Raw genomic sequence first — 19067 nt, forward strand, 5'->3', positions numbered from 1 at the left:
CTAAATTCATGGAGACAGAAAACAGGATGGGGGAGTGGGGGTTCATGCTTAACGGGGACGGTTTCAGTTTTGCAAGATGAGTTAGGAGCTTGGGTGCAGAACAACGTGAATGGACTTAACACTCCCAAGCTGCATGCTTAAAACTGGTTAAGATGGTACATTTTGTGTTCTGTAAATTCCACCAGTTTCTAGGAAGCGGCACACATGGCTGCCTCACTGGACGGTAATGGAGTCGCCCGTCTCCACTGTCCCGTCTATAGCTGGCTAGAGTCCTCAAGGCTGCAAGAGTCACAGAAACCCCAAGTTTCACAGAGAGCATCTCTGGGCTGGTTGGCTGCTGGGCGCCTCTACACTCCCCCGTGGGGTCCTGAAGGCAGACCCCAAAGCCTCCTATCAGGGCGGGCATAGCAGGAGGGTCCCATGTCTGCTGGCCATCCAGGCAGACAGTGGGGATTGCCCACCATGGAGCCTCCCAGAGGAGGGGCCTCGGGGAGATGGACCCTCACCTGTGCAGAAGGCCAGGCCCTTCTCTCAGCGGGAAGGATGGCGCTTGTCGCATTTCTCTGATTATTTCTCTAACGGGGCTCTGGTGGGCAGGGGGTTTCGCTTTGGTTTCTGCAGATGTTGGTGCCTGTGGAGGGGCCGGCTGGAGCCTCTCTCTGCTGCTTCTGGAGCCCTTGGAGAGGAGTAGGGGGCGGTTCAGGGGGTGCTCCCCAACCCCGCCCCCACCCTGTGCTGCTCGGGAAGGGGTGAGGGATGGAGGGAGATGTGGGGGTGGGGCGGGGGGCTGGCCGGGTCCAGGGCAGAATGGCTCCCAGACCCGCAGACAGATGGAAGCAATTTTCGGTCACGTGGGGCAGGGCTGAACTGCTGTCCCGAAAGACAGGGCCCCATGTCTGTCTCCAGGAAGCAGCCCCAGAGCCACACGTTCGGGCCAGATGCAGCTCTGGTCTTTGTTTATTTAACGATGCCGGAGCCTGGGGCAGAGTGTTTCTGAGCAGAGGCAATTCCTTCCGGGCCGTGCAGGGAGGAGGCCCCCGCAATGGCGGTCGAATAGCGGGGATCCCTGCCTCCTGGACCCTTTGCCTTTCCCCAGCCCAGGGATGGGGTGAGGTGGAACGTGGAACCAAAATCTCTATCATCAGCCTGTTGTTAGGAGAGATCTGTGGACCCCCAGGCGGCCCCTGGCCTTGTTATGTGTGTTACGTTACATGCTTAGCGCCCCTGTTCTCTGAAGCAGGAATGTCTCTGCCTGTTCCTGGCAAAGGATAGGGGGACGTTAGTGACTGACGTGGGGATAAACCAGCGACACCCCAGTCTCTGGGATTTGTAAGCTAACGGTGCCAGTCGTCTTTCCTCTCTTACTGGCCTGGGCATGCGGGGTGGAGAGCGCGTTGGCCCCCATCTCAGCTCCCTTGGAGGCTCCTGAAGATGGAGGTGGCTGCAGAGGTGCAACCTGGTGGGTGGGGTGGAGTCCGGTTATTTCCCCAGGAAACCAAAATGCAGTTTATCTGAAAGCTCGGCAGTGACCTTCCTGGCAGGGGCAGGAGGGGATGGGTGGGAGGCCGTGTTTGGGAAGGCTGCTTGCCCACCTTGGCAGTGGGATATGCCCCCTGGAGAGGTGGGCACCTGGGGGGGTGGGGCGCTGTTGCATTGGAAACCACCAGCACTCCCTCCCTGAGGGCTGTGAGAGGGGCTCACAGGCAGAGGGGGAGTGTTTGGACTCTCTGGGTGGTCGCTTCCCATGAGCTCAGGGTGCCCCGGGAGAAGAGACTGATCCTTTCTGGGAGGCAGGATGAAGCTGAAAATCCTTCTTAGCTGGCAGAGGTGGTGGGAAGAGCTTGGACCCATGGGGGCAGGGGAGGAGGTGGGGAGGGCTGTTGGGGAAGGGTGTGGTCTGGATGTGCTTGTCGTGGTAGGGGGCCTCACTGGGATACAGCCGACCCTGGTGGGGAACTCACACGGTTCTGAGCGCCCTGACCAGCCCCACAGGCCGGGTGTCCCTCGGGTCCCCACTGGGAGCTTTCTGGGCATCTCCCCCACCCTCCCCCAGGCCTCCAGCTGGGTCACGCAGACTCTTAGGGCAGCCCAGGAGGAGAGGAGGAAGGCTCTGACCTGTAGACCGAAGCAGCCTGAGTTATTTTGAGCAGCTCAGTCCCATCTGCCCGTCTGCAGACCTGAAAACAAAACCGCCTCCCAGGCTGTGGGTGTGGGGCCCCGCAGGTGCTGGGCGGCCTGAGAGAAGACTCTTGAATCCAGTCCAGGGTGGGAGGCAGGGGCAGTACCCGCAGGTGCTGCCCATGGGCCCTCCCCTTCCTGCCATCGCCCAGGGACCAGTGGAGACACTGTGCCCGGAGGAGCTAGCTCTGCATCCTGGCCCTCCTTCCACACTCCCGCTGGCCCAGGGCCACCGGCAGGTGCTTGGGACTGGCCATGGCTGGTTCCTTCTGTCCTCCCTTCAGAGGGTCATCCTCTCCTTTGTCCTGGCTCAGGACTTGAGTTGTGGGGTGAGGCTTTGTGGGCCAGGCAGACGGCAGCAGGACAGCCCGGGCCAAGGGGTCTGGCTCTGGGGCGTTCCTCCAGGTCTCTTGGGGAGCTGAGCCTCATTTTCCCCCACTTACGTGTCCCCCTTCCCCTACCGTCACCCCCTAATGCACCCGCTCCTCTTCCTGCAGCCACCGAGGCAGCTCCCAGCAGCGCTGGCAACATGGCCGACACCCCCAGAGATGCCGTGCTCAAGCAGCCGCCCGCACCACGGAACGAGAAGGCCCCCGTGGACTTCGGCTACGTGGGGATTGACTCCATCCTGGAGCAGATGCGCAGGAAGGCCATGAAGCAGGGCTTCGAGTTCAACATCATGGTGGTGGGTGAGTTCCCCGCTCTCATCAGGCCGGAGAGCCGCCCAGAGCCACGCAAGGAAGCCCCCCTGCCCCTCCCCAGCCGGCCATACAGGCTCTTATAAAACGGGGTGACGGGCCTGGCCTGCAGGACAGATGAGCATGTGGACTCTTCTACTGAGGTGATCCTCAGCGGTGGGGAGCCCGGCCCCCAGGGCTTTGGACCGGAACCCTGCAGTGTGGGTGGTCTAGCAGTGAGGGATACAGACCCTCCCTGCTGGGGTCCCAAGGTGGGGGGCTCTGTAGGGCTTTTCCATCAAACCTTACGTGGATCCTGGTATGTCCCACAGCTAAGGGTGGATCGCACTGGAGGGGCCAGCCCCCACTTTCCCTCCCCAACGCTGTCTGTATCTCAGCTCCTCCTGGGAGCCCCAGGACCTTGCATGGAGCAGTTTGACCACCCTGTGGTCAAAAGGCAAGGGGCCCATGTTCTGCTCTGCCACAAAGTACAGCGAGAGCTTGGCCAGTGCCCAGGCACCCAGCCCTTCCTGCCTCCTGACCGCCCCCTGACCCAGAGCCCCACCAAGGAGAGCTGGGGGATGGTGCCCAGGCCTCGCCACCTCCCAGGCGCTTGAGCCGCCGTCTCCAGAGCACCCTGCCGACCAGCCCCATTCTGTCCCCAGGGCAGAGCGGCTTGGGAAAGTCCACCTTGATCAACACCCTCTTCAAATCCAAGATCAGCCGGAAGTCAGTGCAGCCCACCTCGGAGGAGCGCATCCCGAAGACCATAGAGATCAAGTCCATCACACACGGTGAGAGCCAGGCGGGGTCTGGGGGCAGGGTACCGAGTCAGGTCCCTCGGGGCAGCACCTCTGGGCATGTTGAGACTCGGAGTGGGGTGGGAGGAGGGCGAGGGGTCAGGGATGCTCTCCAGGATCCCTGCAGGCCCTGGTCAGAGCCCCCTGGAGACAGCTGAGTTTTCCACCAAAAAGCATGGGCAGGGGGCTTCACTGCTGTACACTGGCATCTCCCTGGCATCACCCTGGGGGCGCTGCAGGAGGGCCTCTTTGGGGCAGGGTGGGTCAGGCAGCCTGGCCGGTGGGGGGCGGTTATGTGCACAGGTCCTGAGTCTCCCCCCTGAACTCGGTGGGGGCTGTGATTGTGTACAGATATTGAGGAGAAGGGCGTCCGCATGAAGCTGACAGTCATCGACACGCCGGGCTTCGGGGACCACATCAACAATGAGAACTGGTGAGGGGACCATTGCCCCGGGCGGAAGAGCCCTCGCGGGGCTGCTGGGAATCTTGCCCCTCCCCCCACCCCTGGGGTCACAGATCAGCCTGGGAGGCTGTTTCAGGTCTCTGTTGCACTCAGGATTTCAGGTGGTACCCACCCCACCCCCCGCTTCCCGGTGTTGGGCAGAGAGTTGGGGGATTGGGAACCTGCAGGTGAAGATGGGGGGGCAGGGGCTGCTTCCCCAGCTGGGGCGGTGGGGGTTCCATGCCCGCTGGCTGGGTCCCTCCGTGCAGCTGGGGCAGTGGGGGTTCCATGCCCACTGACTGGGTCCCTCCGTGCAGCTGGCAGCCCATCATGCAGTTCATCAACGACCAGTACGAGAAGTACCTGCAAGAGGAGGTCAACATCAACCGGAAGAAGCGCATCCCGGACACCCGCGTCCACTGCTGCCTGTACTTCATCCCCGCCACCGGCCACTCGTACGTGCCCCCGGCGCGCTCTGGGGCCGCAGCCCGAGTGCCCCCGCCCTCCCTCTGGCCCCCACACTGCGTCCCGCCCACCTGTCATCATCCAGCTTGCCCGGGAGGGCGGAGGAGCGGCTGGGCCCGGGGTGGTCCGGAGCCTGGGCTGTGCCTTCTCAGGGCAGGCGTTCTGGCGGGCCTGGCAGGTGGGCAGAGACTGTCCAGCTGTGTATCTTTAGCACTTACCTGCCCCTCTGTGTGGGTCGCTAGTCCATAAGGGGAGTGCTGACGATGCGATAACAGACCCCGGCAGGGACCCCCACACACACACCCAGGAGGGTTTAGAGCACAGAGAACAGCGGGCTTGGCCCCGGGCAGGGCTGGATAAGGGCTGTTAGTCGAGGCCACCTTGGAGAGAGCTGCTTTCTCCTGCCGGTGCCATCTGCAGCTGCACGTACCAGTCAGTGAGGCTGGCATGGGGGGTGCCTTCCTCGTCTCCTTTGAGCAAGGGTGGTCTCCCTCATGAGGGCAGATAGGCTCTTTGATTTTTTAGAATGTTAATTGTGCATGTGAGTAAGGCCAGTGTTATTTATTTTTTTCTTTAAACGTGTGTGTGTGTGTGTATGCGTGCTCAGTCGCTTCAGTCATGTCTGACTCTTTGCAACCCCATGGACTGTTGCCCGCCAGGCTCCTCTGTCCATGGCATTTCCCAGGCAAGAATACTGGAGTGGCTCGCCACGCCCTCCTCCAGGGCATCTTCCCGACCCAGGGATTGAAGCTGCGTCTCTTGCATTGCAGGCGGAGTCTTTTACCCGCTGAGCCACCTGGGAAGCCCCTTTTTAAAACATACCCGTATTTTAAATTTATGTATTTATTTTTGGCTCTGCTGGGTCTTTGTTGCTGCTCGGGCTTTCTCTAGTTGCGGCAGGCGGGGGCTGCTCTATTGTGGTGCACGCCTTCCCACTGCGGTGGCTTCTCATGGTGGAACTCAGGCCCCGGGGCACGAGGGCTTCCGTAGTTGCAGCCGGCGGGCTCAGTGGTTGTGGCACCTGGGCTTCGTTGCTCCGCAGCATGTGGAATCTTCATGGACCAGGGATTGAACCCGCATCCTCTGCATCGGCAGGCGGATTCTCATCCACTGCGCCACCAGGGAAGCCCCAGATGGGCCCTGGATGGCCTCACAGACCCCTTGTCCTTGGCTCCCTGTGGCTCCATCTGCACCTGACACCTGTAGGTGTCTTCCCACCGCCTGGTGGACACCCTCGGGCTCGTCCTGAATCAGGACGTGGGAAGGAGGGGAGCCCAGTGGACGTCGGGAGCGGGTGGGGAGGGGGCGCGAGGGCGGACAGAGGTGGGTTGCTGGGGCCCGGGGTCTGACTGGTCACCGCGGCCTGAGGCTCTGGCTCTGACTGTTCTGCACTCAGTTCTACTACAAGCAGGAAGCCCAGGGTTGGGGCCCAGCCTCGCAGGCACTGGTTACAGGAAGGAAGCCGGCAGGAGCCGCAGGCCTCACTTGGGTGCCTTTGTGGGAAACCAAGCGAGTCCCCGAGCCACCCTTGGTGAGGGTCTGCGCAGGGGCGGGGGGCTCAGCCATGAGTCCCACAGCAGCCGGTCCAGGCTTTGACCCATTGAGGCACTGCTGAAAGCAGGGAGCTGAGGGTGGGCCCTGCTGCTGCTGAGGTGACCCCGTGGGGTGCCACGCCACCCCTTCCCCAGACCCCAGCCCAGGGGATCCAGCGGCTCCTCCCCATCACCGTTCAGACCTCCTCCTGGGGCCCGCCTCACCCTCACACCGAGTCTGTGACCGACTGTGCGGGGACAGCAGGGAGAGCTCTGGTCCTGGTGGGAAGGCGGTGCCTGCTATCCAGGAGCCCTGCAGCCCTGCCCCTGCAGCTGCTGAGAACTGTTTCAGGTCGGGGTGGGGGGGTTGTGAGGAGGGCCTGAGGGGTAGCCTTTCCCCACATCAGACCTTGGACACCTGGAGCCAGTGGGCAAGGGGCTCGGGACGCCCCAGACAGCAGCCCCCAGCTCATCCTGGGAAATGGGGCTGAGTGAGCGCCCATCTCCCCCCAGACGGTGATGCCCCACAATCTGATGGCCCTCTGAGCCGGTGGCAGCCCTTCTCCCAGTGGACACACTGGGGACTTTGGGAGTTCATCCCCAGGCTGCTCAGAGCTGGTCTGGCCGCCCCCTTCCTCCCCCAGTTCACGTGGCCCAGGATTCTTTTCCTTTCTCTGTCCCTCGCCGGTGCCTTGGCTGGCGCTCAGTCCACAGCCTTGACCTTGGCGTACACCCACCTGGGAGCTCCGCAGGCACCCTGGGGGCCTCCCCTCAGCTCCCTCCAGGCAGGAGTGGGCCCCCTTTCCGCGTTTCTTTCCCCGCTCCATGTCCCTCCCTCCACACCCTCATCCGTGTCCCTCTACTCCAGCCTCAGGCCCCTGGACATCGAGTTCATGAAGCGCCTGAGCAAAGTGGTCAACATCGTCCCAGTCATCGCCAAGGCCGACACGCTGACCCTGGAGGAGAGGGTCTACTTCAAACAGCGGGTAGGGCTCTGCCTCTGCCCGCCATCCCTCTTGGTGGGAGCAAGGCCATCAGACAAAATCCCCAGTTTTTATTGGATGGAAGAGACAGTTTCCATCAGGGGACAGATGGTCACTTCCTTCCCAGTCACTGTCCCACTTGGACTGCTGTCGGAACAGGAGGGTGAACCCTGGGCCCCTGTAGAGCCTCTGCCTCTGAGTGGGGAGACTCCTCACTCTTATTCCCAAAGCTCCACCCACAATCCCTTAGGTCCAGGGATTTTCCCAGCATGCTTAGGGGAGGACAGCGCCCTGGCAATGGATGTGTCTGGAGGGAAAAGAACAAGGAAGCCCCCAAAGCTGCCCCCGGGCATTTGTGCTCAGGGCAGAAACGACAGCTGTTCACGGGACGTTATCGCCGAGCACCGTCCGTACAGGCAGCTGTCACTGCGACGGTGGTTGGTGACAGTTTGCCACAGCAGGTGCCCCCGTGTAGCGTGGGCCGCTGCAGCGAGAGGGTGTCCAGGTGGAGTTCAGGACGGGGACATGCCCTGTGCCTGGGATGGTGAACCTGGGTCCCTGGGGCTGCTGCGGTCTCCCGGCAGGCAGGTCTGTAGCTGCCCCTCCTCCACTCCAGAGGCACAAGAGCTGGACAGCATCAGGGTTACCAGCCCCCCAGAGCCCACCCCTGACTCTGAGCCTGGGGCCACTTGCTTTGTGGAGGTCACAGCACGGGCAGATCCCAGTGGGTTGGTCCAGTTTGCTGCATGGACAGTGCCCACCTGTCTCCCCTCTGGACCCCCAGATCACTGCGGACCTGCTGTCCAATGGCATTGACGTGTACCCCCAGAAGGAGTTTGACGAGGACTCTGAGGACCGGCTGGTGAATGAGAAATTCCGGGTGAGTGCACCGACCAGACTGCTGTTTCCAGAGGCCCCTCACTTCCCGCTAGAGGACGTGGGTGGGGGTCTTTCCAGGGGTCCAGGAAAACAGGTGGGATGGTCTTGAGCCATAAGGAAGTGGTATCTGGTCTAGGAGGGGTCGGAGCCAGAGGGTCCACGTGCAGCCCTCTCAGGCCAAGGGGGTCTCAGTGCTGGGGGCCCGACTCAGGGCAGCTCCTGCCAGGGGCCCAGGGAGTGGACCGGCCTTTGCATGCACAAGTGACCAGTGCGTCCTGCCCCTCCCCCAGGAGATGATCCCGTTCGCCGTGGTGGGCAGTGACCACGAGTACCAAGTGAACGGGAAGAGGATCCTTGGAAGGAAAACCAAGTGGGGCACCATCGAAGGTAATGGTTGAGCTGACGCCAGGGCCTCCAGTCAGGCCAGAAGGAAAGCTGCCTCTGCTACCCGGGAGCTGTGCACCTGGGCCTGACCGGGTGCTCTTGGGACCTGGTCTAGTGCCCATTCGGCCACAGGAAGGGCTCCCATGGTTCCTGCTTTGTGGAGGAAATAAGGGGCTAGGTGTCTTGTCCGGGCCCACAGCCATTAGCTGACTGAGCCGTGCCTCCGTCCCAGTCCCCCACCAGGCAGGAAGGAGGTATGACGGGCTTTGCCAGGGTCCTGGTGCTTTCCAGGCATGCTGTGTGACCCTGGACAAGTCACCCTGCCTCTCTGGGCCTGCGGAAAGGGCTGGGCTGGAGCTCTGTCCAGCTGAGAACCAGATGCCCTCCCCACTCCCTGCCCCCTCCGAGTTCCGGGACCCCCACATCTTCATGTCCTGGGGCTTCTGCAACAGACCAGCACAGACTGGGTGCCTTAAAACAGAAGTTCATCCTCAGTGTTCTGGAGGCCTTGAGGGAAGCTCTGTTCCTTGCCCCCTTCCTAGTGGCTGCCAGCTGACCTTGGCTTGTAGGTTCAGCCCTGGGGTCTCTGCTCTGCCTTCCTCTGTGCTCCTGTGTCTTTCTTCTTCTAAGAACACTTGTCACTGACCTTAGGGCCCCCTAAATCCAGGATGATCCCCTCTTGAGGTAGATATATTTATTTATTGCTGCATCAGGTCTTAGCTGTGGCGCTCAGGGGGCCCCTGGCATGTGGGATCTCAGTTCCCCAACCAGGGATCAAACCTGCATCCCCTGCATCTGAAGGTGGATTCTTAACCACTGGACCACTGGGGAAGTCCCTGAAATCTTTACTTTAATTATACCTTCACAGACTCTTTTTCCAAATAGGGTCCCATTCACTGATGCCCAGGGTTGGGAGCTGGACATCTGGGGGACACCATCCAACCCACTGCAGGTGGCCATGACCCTAGGTGGGGTGGACCTGGGCGTTTCTTCCCTCTCTGTCTGTTCTGTCCTCCTCTAGAGCAGATTAAAATGGACCACTTTGCTCCTTGTTCACTTGGCTGAAAGGCCCAGCATAGAGAAGGAAGCAGAAAATTCAGCAGTTGCTTTCAACTCCTGCTGCTACCACCCCATCCCACACCCAGCTCATGACCTTGGGCATGTCCCTGTGACCTTGGGCATGTCCCATCATCCCTTGGGTCCCGTTTTTGCCGTCCAGAAAGTGAGCACCTTGTGCCGAGAGTTTAGTGAAATCAGAGAATGTCTCAAAGACCATCGGAGCTTTCAGGACAGCAGATACTTTCATTTTTCATATACTTTCATTGCATTAGCAGTAAATGATATAATGAAAACTGATCTAGTGGAGCACTCCCAGGCTCATTTTACCTGGATTATTGTTAAATTCCCTCACCTCCCTGTCCCGCCTAGATGTCTCAATTAGGCTTCATCCTGGGCTCATCCCGCCTTGGCCCCGCCTCTTCCATTTCTCTTCTTCCTGAAATCTTGCTGTTTAGAAACCTTTTTGTAAAGTGTTTTGGAGGATTTGGGATAAGGGGCCAGTAGGGGGACTTCCCTGGCAGTCCAGTAGTTAAGACTCCACACTTCCACTGCAGGGGGGCACAGATTTGATCTCTGGTCAAGAACCAAGATACCACACGCCACGTGGCGCAGCCCAAGTACTTTTGAAAAAAGGAAAAAAAAAAAAAAAGAAAGGGCCGTTGGGGAGGGGCAGGGAAGGGCAGCTCCGCCTCCGATAGCCTCTGCTGCCATCTGGTGGCCGACTTGGGCCCCGCCGGCATCCGGCAAAGGAAATTGTTGGGAAATTAGGGAGGTTGATTTTCTGTCTCGGTGCTCCCCTGCTCTGGCCTGGATCCTGCGCTTTGAATGAACTGTGCGTTGCTGTGGTGCTGCCAGCCCACGTTGAGGGTGGTGATGAGAAACAGCCCCACGGAGCCTGTAAAGATGGTGGCGGGGGGTAGCTTTGACTTCCCAGCAGCCTTCGTGAGGTCCCAGAAGGAGTTTCTGCCATTAGAGTAGTTGAACTTCCCCAAGACATTGGTGACCTTTTTTTTTTTTTTAACCTCTGGGACCTTGTGAATTGAGAGCTGACCGGAGAGCAGGCTGCTCTGTGCCTCTCCTCATCCCCACCCTCTCCAGGCCCAGTTCCCTCTTCCTCCTCCTGGGTTGCGCACCACCGTCCCGAGGTACTTTACTCATCCTTGGAAGCTGCCCGAATGTTGTCAGAGGAGGGTGGGTGTGATAAAGTGCACAGTTAACTCATTTCATCCTCTCCCATCCCTGAGAGGTGGGAGGCATTATTATGCCCATTTTACAGATGAGGAAATGGAGGCTCAGAGAGGCCAGAATAACTTGCCTAACCTGGGATGCAGTGGTCAGACAGTCACTTCAGGTTCAGAGCCCCGTCCTTCCCTGAACTCTCAGTGCTTCTCCACGTTAGATGGAAAGGCTGCGTGAGAGCCAGCCAGCAGAGGATTCTACTATGGGCGCAGCCCTGCAGGGTAGGGGATGGGAGAGGAAGGAGGGCAGAGCCCAGGCACAAAGCAAGGAAAGGCCAATCAGAGCACTGGAGGCTTGGCATGGGGGTGGGGGGTGTGCATGCACGCTCAGTCACTCAGTCGTGTCCGACCCTGTGTGACCCTATGGGCTGCAGCCCGCCGGGCTCCTCTGTCCATGGGATTCTCCAGGCAAGAATACTGGACTGGGCTGCCGTGCTCTCCTCAAGGGGATCTTCCTGATTCCAAGGATCAAACCCACATCTCATGTCTACCTGCACTGGCAGGCGGGTTCTTTACTCCTAGTGCCACCTGGGAAGCCTGAGTGGGGGGTGGGGCACTCGGCCTTTTACCACCCTGGCCCCCCTGCCGGCTGGCAGTCAGTCAGTCAGTTCAGTCGCTCAGTTGTGTCTGACTCCTTGAGACCCCATGGACTGCAGCACGCCAGGCTTCCCTGTCCATCACCAACTCCCAGAGCTTACTCAAACTCATGTCCATTGAGTCGGTGATGCCATCCAACCATTTCATCCTCTGTCGTCCCCTTCTCCTCCTGCCTTCAATTTTTCCTAGCATTAGGGTCTTTTCCAATGAGTCAGTTCATCGCTTTGGGTGGCTAACATACTGGAGTTTCAGCTTCAGCATTGGTCCTTCCAATGAATATTCAGGACTGATTTCCTTTAGGATGGACCGGTTGGATCTCCTTGCAGTCCAAGAGACTCTCAAGAGTCTTCTCTAACACCACGGTTCAAAAGCATCACTTCTTCAGCGCTCAGCTTTCTTTATAGTCCAACTCTCACATCCATACATGACTACTGAAAAAACCATAGCTTTGACTCGACAGACCTTTGTTGGTAAAGTAATGTCTCTGCTTTTTAATATGCTGTCTAGGTTGGTCATAGCTTTTCTTCCAAGGAACAAGCGTCTTTTAATTTCGTGGCTGCACTCACCACCTGCAGCGATTTTGGAGTCCAGAAAAATAGTCTCTCACAGTTTCCATTGTTTCCCCATCTATCTGCTGGCTGTATCGACCCTTTAACTTTGAGAAAGGCCCTGCTGTCCTGGGATGAGGAAGCCTGGACCTGGGAGCCAGGCCTCACAGGCCGTGGAAGCTGGGCAGAGTGCTTTTTTTTTCACTCTCTGAGCCCCACCTCCCTACGACCACAAATGCGAAGTCTTAGTCGCTCTCCTGTAGGGTGTGTGGAGATTGGGGATTCCTTCCCATAGGCCAGACACCCCCACAGAACTGCAGAGGAGAGCCTCCCTGAGTCCAGGTGATGCCACTCAGCACCCTTTAAAGGGTGACTGGCAGCTGACGACCACACAGCAGGCCGTTTCCATGCAGCACTGGGCGTCACTGGCCCACTCCTGGGTGCTATGGGGCCCCTCCCTGCCCGTCTTCCCGCATGCCCAGAGCCAGCTGCTGTCCTCCGCTTGTGCTCAGCTCTCCGAGGGGCTTTAGTGTGTCCCCGTGTGCACCCTCCCAGGCAGCCCAGGACTCAGCTTTCCTGGCTCTTGAGCTCAGTGCGAGCGGTCATCCCCAGTGTGCGACCTCTGTACACGTGTGTCCTGAGCACGTGGGGGAGAAACGCCAGCCCCGGTTCCTGCCTCGTTCTGTTCCCAGCACCCCTCTCATCTTCAGGTCTCCCCTGGGACACCCCCGGGCCCCACGGAGGAGCAGCGGGCCCCCTCCTGCTTAGCGCAGCGCTCTCTCCCCTGTAGTTGTCTTGTGGGGCGACAGTGCCATCTCCCCGGAGGGCAGGAGCTGAGGTGCCCAGTGCGCCCCTGTGGCCCCCCTGCCCCGCCCATCTACCCACCCAGCATTGCCGGGAGGGGCTTTCCTGATCTTAAAGCTCCCTCTCTCTCCTCTGCAGTCGAGAACACCACTCACTGTGAGTTTGCTTACCTGCGGGACCTCCTTATCAGGTGAGAGCCGGGCTGGTCCGGTGCTTGGGTGGGGAGGGGCTGACAGCCCAGAAGGGGCCTCCATCAGGGCTGCGGGTGGTGGGCGAGGGTGATGGGCCAGCTGGCAGAGGTCTTGAGCAGCAGCCAGCGCACCCCACCCATCTGCCTTCCTCCTTGGGGCCCCATTGTCTTAAAACGCCTTGTTGGAAATGAAGCAAGCAGTGAAAATCTTTTTTAGTTCCACTTGGGGAAGGGTTGAGTTTGCATCACTGCAGCCTGAGCCCCAGGAGGTCTCGGGTGCTGGGCATGTGTCAGGGGCTCCACCTTTTGTCCTCTGACCTGGTGGAGGCCGCACCTCAGTTTTCTTGAGCCCAGGCAAGGAGGAGCCCGTCCTCAGCCCAGGTGGTAAGGCCTGGGCCTGGGCAGGTGAACAGAGATGATGAGGGCTCCCTCTGGGGTGCCAGGGGCTCCCAGCTCCTCAGCCAACAGGATGGATGCTAGGGATGAAGTCACTAGGAGGGATGGGACCATCTCTCGTGGCCTCCAAGTTGGGGGAGGATATGGCTTCCAGGAGCTACCTGCCCTGTGCTGGAGAGCCTGGCTGCGAACCTTTCTGACCTCGGGCCCTTCTGACACCTCCTTTGCAAACCTGCCCTGATGGTCAGTGGAGAAGGGACGCTTGAACACATGACTAGCAAGGGTATCAGTACCCGCCACCCCCAGGCTCCTCACCTGCCTGCTGCAGGCCGCTGCCCCTCGCCTGCCAGCACACCTGGCCGCTGCCCTGGCTCTTCTGAACCAGGGCAAGGGCACTCCTGCCCTGCCCACCACCGGGGGCCTCTGCGCTCAGCATGTCCCTGAACTGGTGATTGAGTTGTCACAGAAAGGGGGCTGTGTTGGAACTTGTGGTCCTGAGAGTGGCAGGGGTTGCCATGGAGATCCACCTCCTCACCCCCACGTGCTCCTGTCCAGGCTTGGTCTGTCTTGGTGGGGCTAAAGCGCCGTGCTGGGGAACCGCCCCCCTGGGGAACCGTGTAGTGGGGATTGGGAGTGGGGAGGGCAGGCTGAGTGAGCAGGACGCCCGCCCTGACCCCTGGCCCCCCTTGTGACCCCTCCCCCGTGCCCCTCCCAGGACACACATGCAGAACATCAAAGACATCACCAGCACCATCCACTTCGAAGCCTACCGCGTGAAACGTCTGCACGAGGGCAGCAGCACCGTGGCCAACGGCGTCGAGGAGAAGGCGCCCGAAGCCCAGGAGATGTAGACACCGCCCGCCCCAGGACCCTACCCCGAGTCTTTACCGTCTCCCGCCACCCGCCCCATTTTTATTTTATATAATTTTCTCCTTGTGTCCTCGATCTCCGCCCCCTCACGCCTGCCGAGTAACAAGATGACGAGTGCCCTCTGAGTATGTTTGTTATTAGCCCACTGACTACGGGGACCAGGACTGGGGCTGGGGGGGAGCTTGGAGTCGGGGGCGGCTCTCTGGCCGTCCCTGAGGTCCAGAGGGGGCGGGAGGACCACTGACTCAGTTCCCGACCCTGCCCCCACTTCAGGCCCAGCTCCCCGGGGCCAGGAGTGGCCCCCAGCTCCCAGAGCCCCTGGAGCATGGTGGGGTGGTGCCCGCGGGAGGATGGGACCCTGCCAGTGGACCTGGGGCCCCTTCCTGCCCCCGCCTCCCTGCACGCCGCTGGGGAGCCCCTGAGCCCACCCCTAGGGGAGAGCAGTTCATTCCACGAGACCCAAGTTGCCCATTGGCTGCTGCCCACCCGCCCGCGAGCCTGTCCTGGAGCAGAAAGTGCCTTTATCTCAGCCGTCCGTGCGAGCCACCAGCTCTCCCCAGCTGTCCCCTCGGGCGGGGAACTGGGACAAGGTGGAGAGAGGGAAATGTGTCTTCATCTCCCCTTATGTCCCGCTCCCTTCCCCACCCCCACCCCCACTGGAATTTGAGGATTCAAAGGAAGCAAAAGATGCCCCCTACCCCGCCCTGATTTTTGGGAAGGTCCAAGCGAGTGAATCTGGTAGAGGAGCTAAGGAGGAAGTGAAGTGCTAGGAGGAAGTGGGGGGCCAGGGTTTGTGTGAACCATGGCTGGGGGTGCTCTGAGTGGCTCTTGTGGGCTTGGTGCCGGCCTTGCCCCCACCCCATGTGACCAGGGAAGCGTGTCTGTCTGTCTGTTTAGACATCCATCCAGCCCGAGATGCTCTGGTTAAGTGAATGCTCAGTTGGCCGCCCCAGACACACAGCCCTCCTGACGGAGGCCTAGCTGACACCGCAACCAGGGGGTGGGAGGCCAGGCAAGCCTGACTGTGCTGCCCCGAGGTGCCTGGGGCCCTGCACCTCCCCTGCCCCCTCCCCTGCCCCCAGAGCCCATCATAAAGACCCCCAGAGAGGGACTGATCAGGGCTCAGGCGTCCACGGCCCACGGTCGGGCTCCACATCCTCACGGCCCCGGGCCGGGGAGCTCAGACGCGGGACAACGATCCGTGACTGTCTGCAGGCCCCAGGCTGGCTTCTTGTGGCCCATGAGAAGGTGGGAGGGGTGGGTGCAGACCGACCGGTGTGTGTGTGTGTGTGCGCGCGCGTGCGTGTGTGAAGGTCATTGCTTCGTGTGTGTACTCCCTCCCCACCTGAGAGGAAGAACCCCTTAGCAGAAACAGTTTACTTGCCGACTTGCCATTTTTGCCAAAACCAAGATGTTGAAGGATGCGTCCGTCGCCAGCATCGGGGTCCCGGCCGTGGACCAGTCCAGCCGGCCCGTCTTGGGACACCTTCGCTTCCTTCTCTGTAGCCAGATTTTGAAAACTTGTTAGTTTCACTGGGATCTGTTCCACAGTGGCCTTTCGCTATGTGCCTCCTGAGAAATTCGTCTCTTTTTGTATAAATAACAAAGTGTTGAAAATGTATTTCCTGAAATAAATGTTCCAAGTGCAAACCCGGAAGACTCTGGAGTGGGGATTTTTTTTTTTTTCCCCTCTTTTCTGACCCCGAAAGCGCGGCGCTCCTTTGATGAGTATGAAGATAGTGTGGAAGTGATTGCTGGGAAATTGTTTCATCTCCTTTCGGGAGGAAGAAAGGTTTCAGGGACTTAGAAGCACTGATTTAAGGGGATGATTGAAAAGCAAACAGAGTCTTAATTTATTCATTAAAAGGAGGCTTTGAAGGCATTCCACCGGGCGGTGCTGTGCGCTGCTTCTATGACTGTATCCTGGAAATAATGTTTTTCTTCTTAAAATCGAAGTCTGTTGCAGTGAACCCTATGAGCTGGTCAGTGTTTGACAGTCATTTCATACCAGTTTATTCCAAGAGAACTCAGTCACCAAAAGACTGGAATAAAAGAGGCTGCCCTGCGAGGTTTTTTCCTGCATCCCAAGTGGAGCATCTAGACCAGGGATCTGGGTATTTCTTAGCTGTGTGTAGGCCTGCAGAAATGGATTTTCTTGGAGTCTGGGGGTCAGACATCCCAGATCGTGTGTCGGCAGGACGAGGCTCCCTCTGAAGGCCCAGGGAGGAGCCTTCCCGCCTCTTCCAGCTTTGGTGGCTGTGTAGTTCCAGTCTGTACCTCAGTCCTCTTCCGGTGTTTCTCATTGGATCTCAGGCCCAGCCTAATCCGGGTGACCTCGTCTCTGTTCTTACCTTAACACTGCCAAGACTGTGTCCACGTAAGGCCACATAAGGTTCCAAGTGGATGTTGATTTGGGGGATTGGGAGCGGTCACTCTTCAACCCATGACACCCCCATTCCTGCCCCGATCCAGTCTCAGGGGGAGTAGAAAAGCCCTGAACTGGGACTTGGGTGACTTGGGCTCAAGCCTCTGCCACCAACAGGCCGGGTGGGGTGGCCTCAGGACCATCTCCGCCCCTCGGGGCCTCCCTACCCCTTCGGTTGGGCAGGTTGGCTCGTTCGGGAGAAGGCAAGTGGGCTTCGTCTCCAGATGAACGGATGGACCGTGACCACACGGAGCCTCTACTTCAGGATCCGAGGTGTGTCACTGACACCCGTGTGTGCCGTGGGCCCAGGCCGGGGGTGTGGGGTTGGCCCACCAGCAGGGTTGCAGCCCTGGTGGCTGGCATCTCAAGGCCATCCTGGCTCTGCCCGGCCCTCAATCCCTGTAATTCTCAGCAGTCCCTGAACCTGAAACCCCCCTCGCTCCTCCATACTAAAACAGTCCCCGCTGCCACCCCTGCCGGCCACCCTTGTCCAGCACTGTCTCTCTCTGGCCCTGACCCTCTGGGGCCGACACCCTCTCCAAGCCCTGCTCTTGGCTCAGAAATCCTGCTCGTCCCCCCAGGGGCCCACTGACCATGTCCAGCCTGCTCCCTGACCCTTAACGCTGCTGTCCTGTCCAATGACAGCCAGCCTCGCTCTGGGACCAAGACGGGCCCAGGCCATCCTCTCCACCTAGCTCACCTGCCCCTCCCATCCAAGGAGGAACGGCCTGGTGATGGGGCCTGCCTAACCGGGCAAATCCCCTGCTGTAGATCCAGCTGAGTGTCCCAGCTTATCTGGGAATGACGGGTTTCCAGGGACTCTGGACTTCAGTGCTAAACCCAGGGAGAACCTGGGAAGCCCGGACAAGTTGATCCCCACGTAGACCCCACATGGCCTTCTCCTGCCCCTCGGAACCCTGGCTTCAGACTCACCAACCCCGGGAGCTCCTCAAAGACCTTTAAGATTCACTCTGGGCTGTCACCAAGTCATCCCAGATGGTGAGCAGGAAGCCCCAAGGATGGGCCACAGCCTCCTGCTGGGGGTGGGGAGGAGGGTGTCCCAATAGGGCTGGGAGGACCAGGTGTCCTGGGTCGGCCCCTCCCTTGCTCTGGGCTGCAGGATGTGGACAAGCCAGAGAATATAATCAACTGGCAGCCTACGGGCTTGCCCAGACCTGCCCTGCCTCGTGTGCATCCTTTGAGGACCCAGGGCAGGAGGGCCCCACCTGGGTTAGGCTTCCTGCTGGAAATCAGCTGACTCAGAGCTCTCCTTTTGGGTGTGTTTATGGGTGTGCCTCTCCTGTTTGTAAACACCACTTCAGACTATAAAAGTAGCACATACAACATACACCAGGTGGAAAATGCCAGGGGGGAGGCCCCGAGAGCCGAGCCGTGGTGTGCTGTCCATGGGGGCAAGTGCTAGACGGGGAACTTGGCTGCTGCAGGGTCACATAATGGGGACCCAACACTTTCCGGGGTGGTGTCGGGAAGGGCCTCCTTTGTGTGAAGCTCTGAGCCAGGAGGGAACTCGGAGCTGGAGGAGCCAGGAGGCTGGAGAGGGAAGGAGACCGGCAGAGATGGGGCAGGGGGCAGGCCAGGCTGCGATGCAGGCCGGTAAGCACCCGTGTACCAGCTCTCCTCCCTGCACCCCGGAGGCCGCACCCCGGAGGCCTAAGGGCACCTCCCTGCACTCCGTCCCCTCACGGGTCTGTGTGAGCCCCACCACCTCCAGAGCATCTGCCTCGGGGTTCCCAGGACGCCCCGGGGGGCCACACCGGCTGCGGGCCGCCCTCCATGCTCAGGGCCCCACCCGACCCTGCAGGTCCTGCAGGCATCCCTGCCCAGCTGTGTGGCCACCACTTCCCGGGTATACAGGGGGTTCCTCTGGGCCTTGGGGAAGTTACAGCTGCAGGAAGGCCGAGCCCCCCAGCAGAGAAAGCATCTTCCTTTCAGTTCAGAGAGGACGGCTGTGAATAATGAGAATGAAAAGGGAGTGGAAATGATCAAAGCTGCCCAGAGTGAGTGGGGCTTGAACCATCTGGCTGATTCAAAAACTAATTACTGGGAGAGTCGGCCCTGCCAGGGAGATGCTGCCCGTCGTGGCCCACATCACTGCATTCTCCTCCTCCCCTCCCCCCATTCCTTCTTTCCCCCCTTCTCCGCCCCCCCTCCCTCTCTTGGGTACCAGGTGCATCAGCATCAGCATCAGGCAGTCCCAACATGTGGAGAACAGCCATGGCCTCTCCATCTCCCTGATTAATGACAGCATCAGAGCCCGTTCCATGAAGCAGTATTAAGTCCCCTGTAGGAAACCACCATGTGGAGTGACCCCGTGGGAGGGAGACTGAGGACACCGCCCAGGTGGAGTTGAGTCTAGGGCCGTGACACTCAGGAAGCAAGCCCCAGGGGCATCCTTGCTGGCCCAGCCAGGGTGGGTACCGCTAGAATCAGGATTCTGCCCAGCTCCTGCATCCCCTCAGGGGCCCCACGGTGGGGGGGTTGGGGATGCGTACCATATGGCAGCTTTCACAGCCTGGTGCTGGCCGCCATCTGTAGAACGTCTTACCCTCAGCCAAAGAATTGATGCTTTCAAATTGCGA

General features: G+C 59.8%; 1 protein-coding gene across 6 annotated transcripts in view; it reads left to right on the top strand.

Annotated features, from left to right (window-relative positions):
• SEPTIN9 (septin 9) overlaps positions 1 to 15699 on the top strand; it is a 148886-nt gene extending 133187 nt beyond the window's left edge. For all 6 annotated transcript variants that reach the window (XM_055575240.1, XM_055575239.1, XM_055575242.1 and 3 more), the window contains 9 exons: positions 2676 to 2867; positions 3521 to 3649; positions 4007 to 4088; positions 4415 to 4552; positions 6963 to 7080; positions 7862 to 7957; positions 8247 to 8343; positions 12725 to 12776; positions 13888 to 15699. In XM_055575240.1, the coding sequence (XP_055431215.1) occupies positions 2676 to 2867; positions 3521 to 3649; positions 4007 to 4088; positions 4415 to 4552; positions 6963 to 7080; positions 7862 to 7957; positions 8247 to 8343; positions 12725 to 12776; positions 13888 to 14023 (1040 nt within the window). In that variant the 3' untranslated portion in view covers positions 14024 to 15699. The remainder of the gene's footprint in view (positions 1 to 2675; positions 2868 to 3520; positions 3650 to 4006; positions 4089 to 4414; positions 4553 to 6962; positions 7081 to 7861; positions 7958 to 8246; positions 8344 to 12724; positions 12777 to 13887) is intronic.
• Positions 15700 to 19067: the final 3368 nt, after the last annotated feature.

This window comes from Bubalus kerabau, chromosome 4, assembly GCF_029407905.1.
Source record: "Bubalus kerabau isolate K-KA32 ecotype Philippines breed swamp buffalo chromosome 4, PCC_UOA_SB_1v2, whole genome shotgun sequence".
In the NCBI taxonomy this organism is placed as follows: domain Eukaryota; kingdom Metazoa; phylum Chordata; class Mammalia; order Artiodactyla; family Bovidae; genus Bubalus; species Bubalus kerabau.